The 2128-nt window shown below is 32.7% G+C and overlaps 1 protein-coding gene across 1 annotated transcript; it reads right to left on the bottom strand.

The window, feature by feature from the left end:
• Nucleotides 1-245: 245 nt before the first annotated feature.
• On the bottom strand, nucleotides 246-1990 carry TRIADDRAFT_62594 (uncharacterized protein; the record flags this gene model as incomplete). Its single annotated transcript, XM_002118530.1, has 5 exons — nucleotides 246-623; nucleotides 854-980; nucleotides 1544-1566; nucleotides 1696-1796; nucleotides 1963-1990. The coding sequence occupies 5 exons, from the start codon at nucleotides 1988-1990 to the stop codon at nucleotides 246-248; spliced, it is 657 nt and encodes a 218-aa protein (XP_002118566.1).
• Between the last annotated feature and the right edge of the window lie 138 nt (nucleotides 1991-2128).

Raw genomic sequence — 2128 nt, 5'->3', positions numbered from 1 at the left:
CAGCGGGTAGAAAAAATGATAAGGATTACATAGATATTGATTGGATTCAGTTACAACTTGAAAAGTGTACGTCATGTCCTCTATGTAATACATTATTTGAAGCTACGATTAAAAAGGATAAGACAGTTAATTCTAACATTACAGTTGATAGAATCGATAATAAACTACCACATGTTAAGAGTAATTGTAGGTTAATGTGCCTTGAATGCAATGTTAGGAAGCGCTGATGAGTTAAATTCAGTTTTTTAATTAACATCCATTCTTTTATTATTAGTAACCCAGTCCGGTTTCTTGAGAAAGTAGACACCCCGAAATATGCCAGCAACAATTTGAACTTTTATTTTATACTTGTAGCCAACTTCTCTGCAATAATTATCAAGATTACCACGTATTCTACGAAATACTTCAGTTTTTGCTTGTTGTTGACGAACATTCTTAATATCCTCCTTATCCGGAGTATCCTTGGGTAATGAATGAAGAACACTTAGTTCCTGCCAAAACGAGGGCATGTCGTGAAGATTGTTATTCAACCAGGTTATTATCGCATTGAATTCCTCGGGATGTTCATGTCCGTTAAGAAATTCTCTTGAAAAGATACTTGTATCTTCCATGATGTACAAATGCTGTAGATGATTGTAGTATATGCAGAGCTTGTGAACGATATCAAACTTATTAATTTGCAGTGTACGCTGATTTTTATAAGAAATATTACAATCAGGTTTACAACGTCACACAACCTTAAAATCCTGTTTCTACGCGAATAAATAATTCGCATTTACGTATGCTCATGTTGCGAGTATGCGCAGAGTTTATAATGTATGTTTTACATAGATTATAAACTTACTGTACTTACTGTAGAAGCTATGTGGAACATCGTCACAAAATGTAGAAGATCATGCCAACCTTTCAACACAAATTCATAATTTGCCCTCATATAACAGTCGAAAACGGCTAAGATAAACCGGATAAACGAACTTAGTCTATACAGCAATATAGTATTATTATTTTCAAGTGTACGCATATATAACCCTACACAGACTATGTTGCGTAACTACATCCCACGTAGGATATGCTAATTATGTTCAACACAGATTGTCGCAATGTTCCACATACTTAGTGAAGAATGTTCCACATAAATTATCAACAGATTAGGCAATATCGCCCAACCATAACCCAAAATTTGCCTACTTGGTTTGTACAAACGACCTATCTAACAGATTAGGCAATATCGTACTAGCTTAACCAAAAAATTTACCTGCTTATTTTTGATCAAAACCCTATCAAGTGTTCCATTTCTAAATGTTCCACATAATTTATAATGTATGTTCCACATAGATTATAAGCTTTGAAATTACACATAAACATTCCACATCCATCCGAATCTCGTATCTTGCGTGTTCCACATAGTTTATGATTCTAAATGTTCCACATAGTTTATGACTCAAAATGTTCCACATAGTTTCATAATTATTTATGTTCCACATAGTTTTTACTCCTAGCTCTAATATTAGGGAATATCGCACAATATTCACATAAAATTTACCTATCATAATTGTCATCAATTCCCTATCATCACACATAGATTAGGGAATATCACACAATCTTTGCATCAAATTTGCCCACTGTAATTCCGATCAAATCCCTATCTTAATAGATTAGGGATTATCGCATAATCATGACACCAAATTTACCTACCTTAATTCCGAGCAAATCCCTATCTAGTGTCCGATTATAACATGTTTCACACATGTAACCCGTAATTTTAATATTTGCCCTCATATAACAGTCGAAAACGGCTAAGATAAACCGGATAAATGAACTTAGTCTATACAGCAATATAGTATTTTTATTTTTGGTATTTATTTGGAAAAGATTTGCACCACTTCCACAATTATTTCAAAAGTATATTTTGATATAATTGCGCAATAATAATTATTATAACTTATGATAGATAGAGAAGACCTGGACCAATCGCGAATCCCGCATACATTATTGCATAAATATATATAGAAAATTTCAGAGTCGAAACGATATATATATATTTCTTTGCGCTCACGCGGCGTATATATTCGATTTTTAGTGTTTCATTTTTTATTTCCTTTTATTATCTTTTTGTTATTATTTTTCG

This window comes from Trichoplax adhaerens, genomic scaffold (assembly GCF_000150275.1).
Source record: "Trichoplax adhaerens TRIADscaffold_170 genomic scaffold, whole genome shotgun sequence".
Classification (NCBI taxonomy): domain Eukaryota; kingdom Metazoa; phylum Placozoa; class Uniplacotomia; order Trichoplacea; family Trichoplacidae; genus Trichoplax; species Trichoplax adhaerens.
This window is presented reverse-complemented; position numbering and strand designations above follow the sequence as displayed.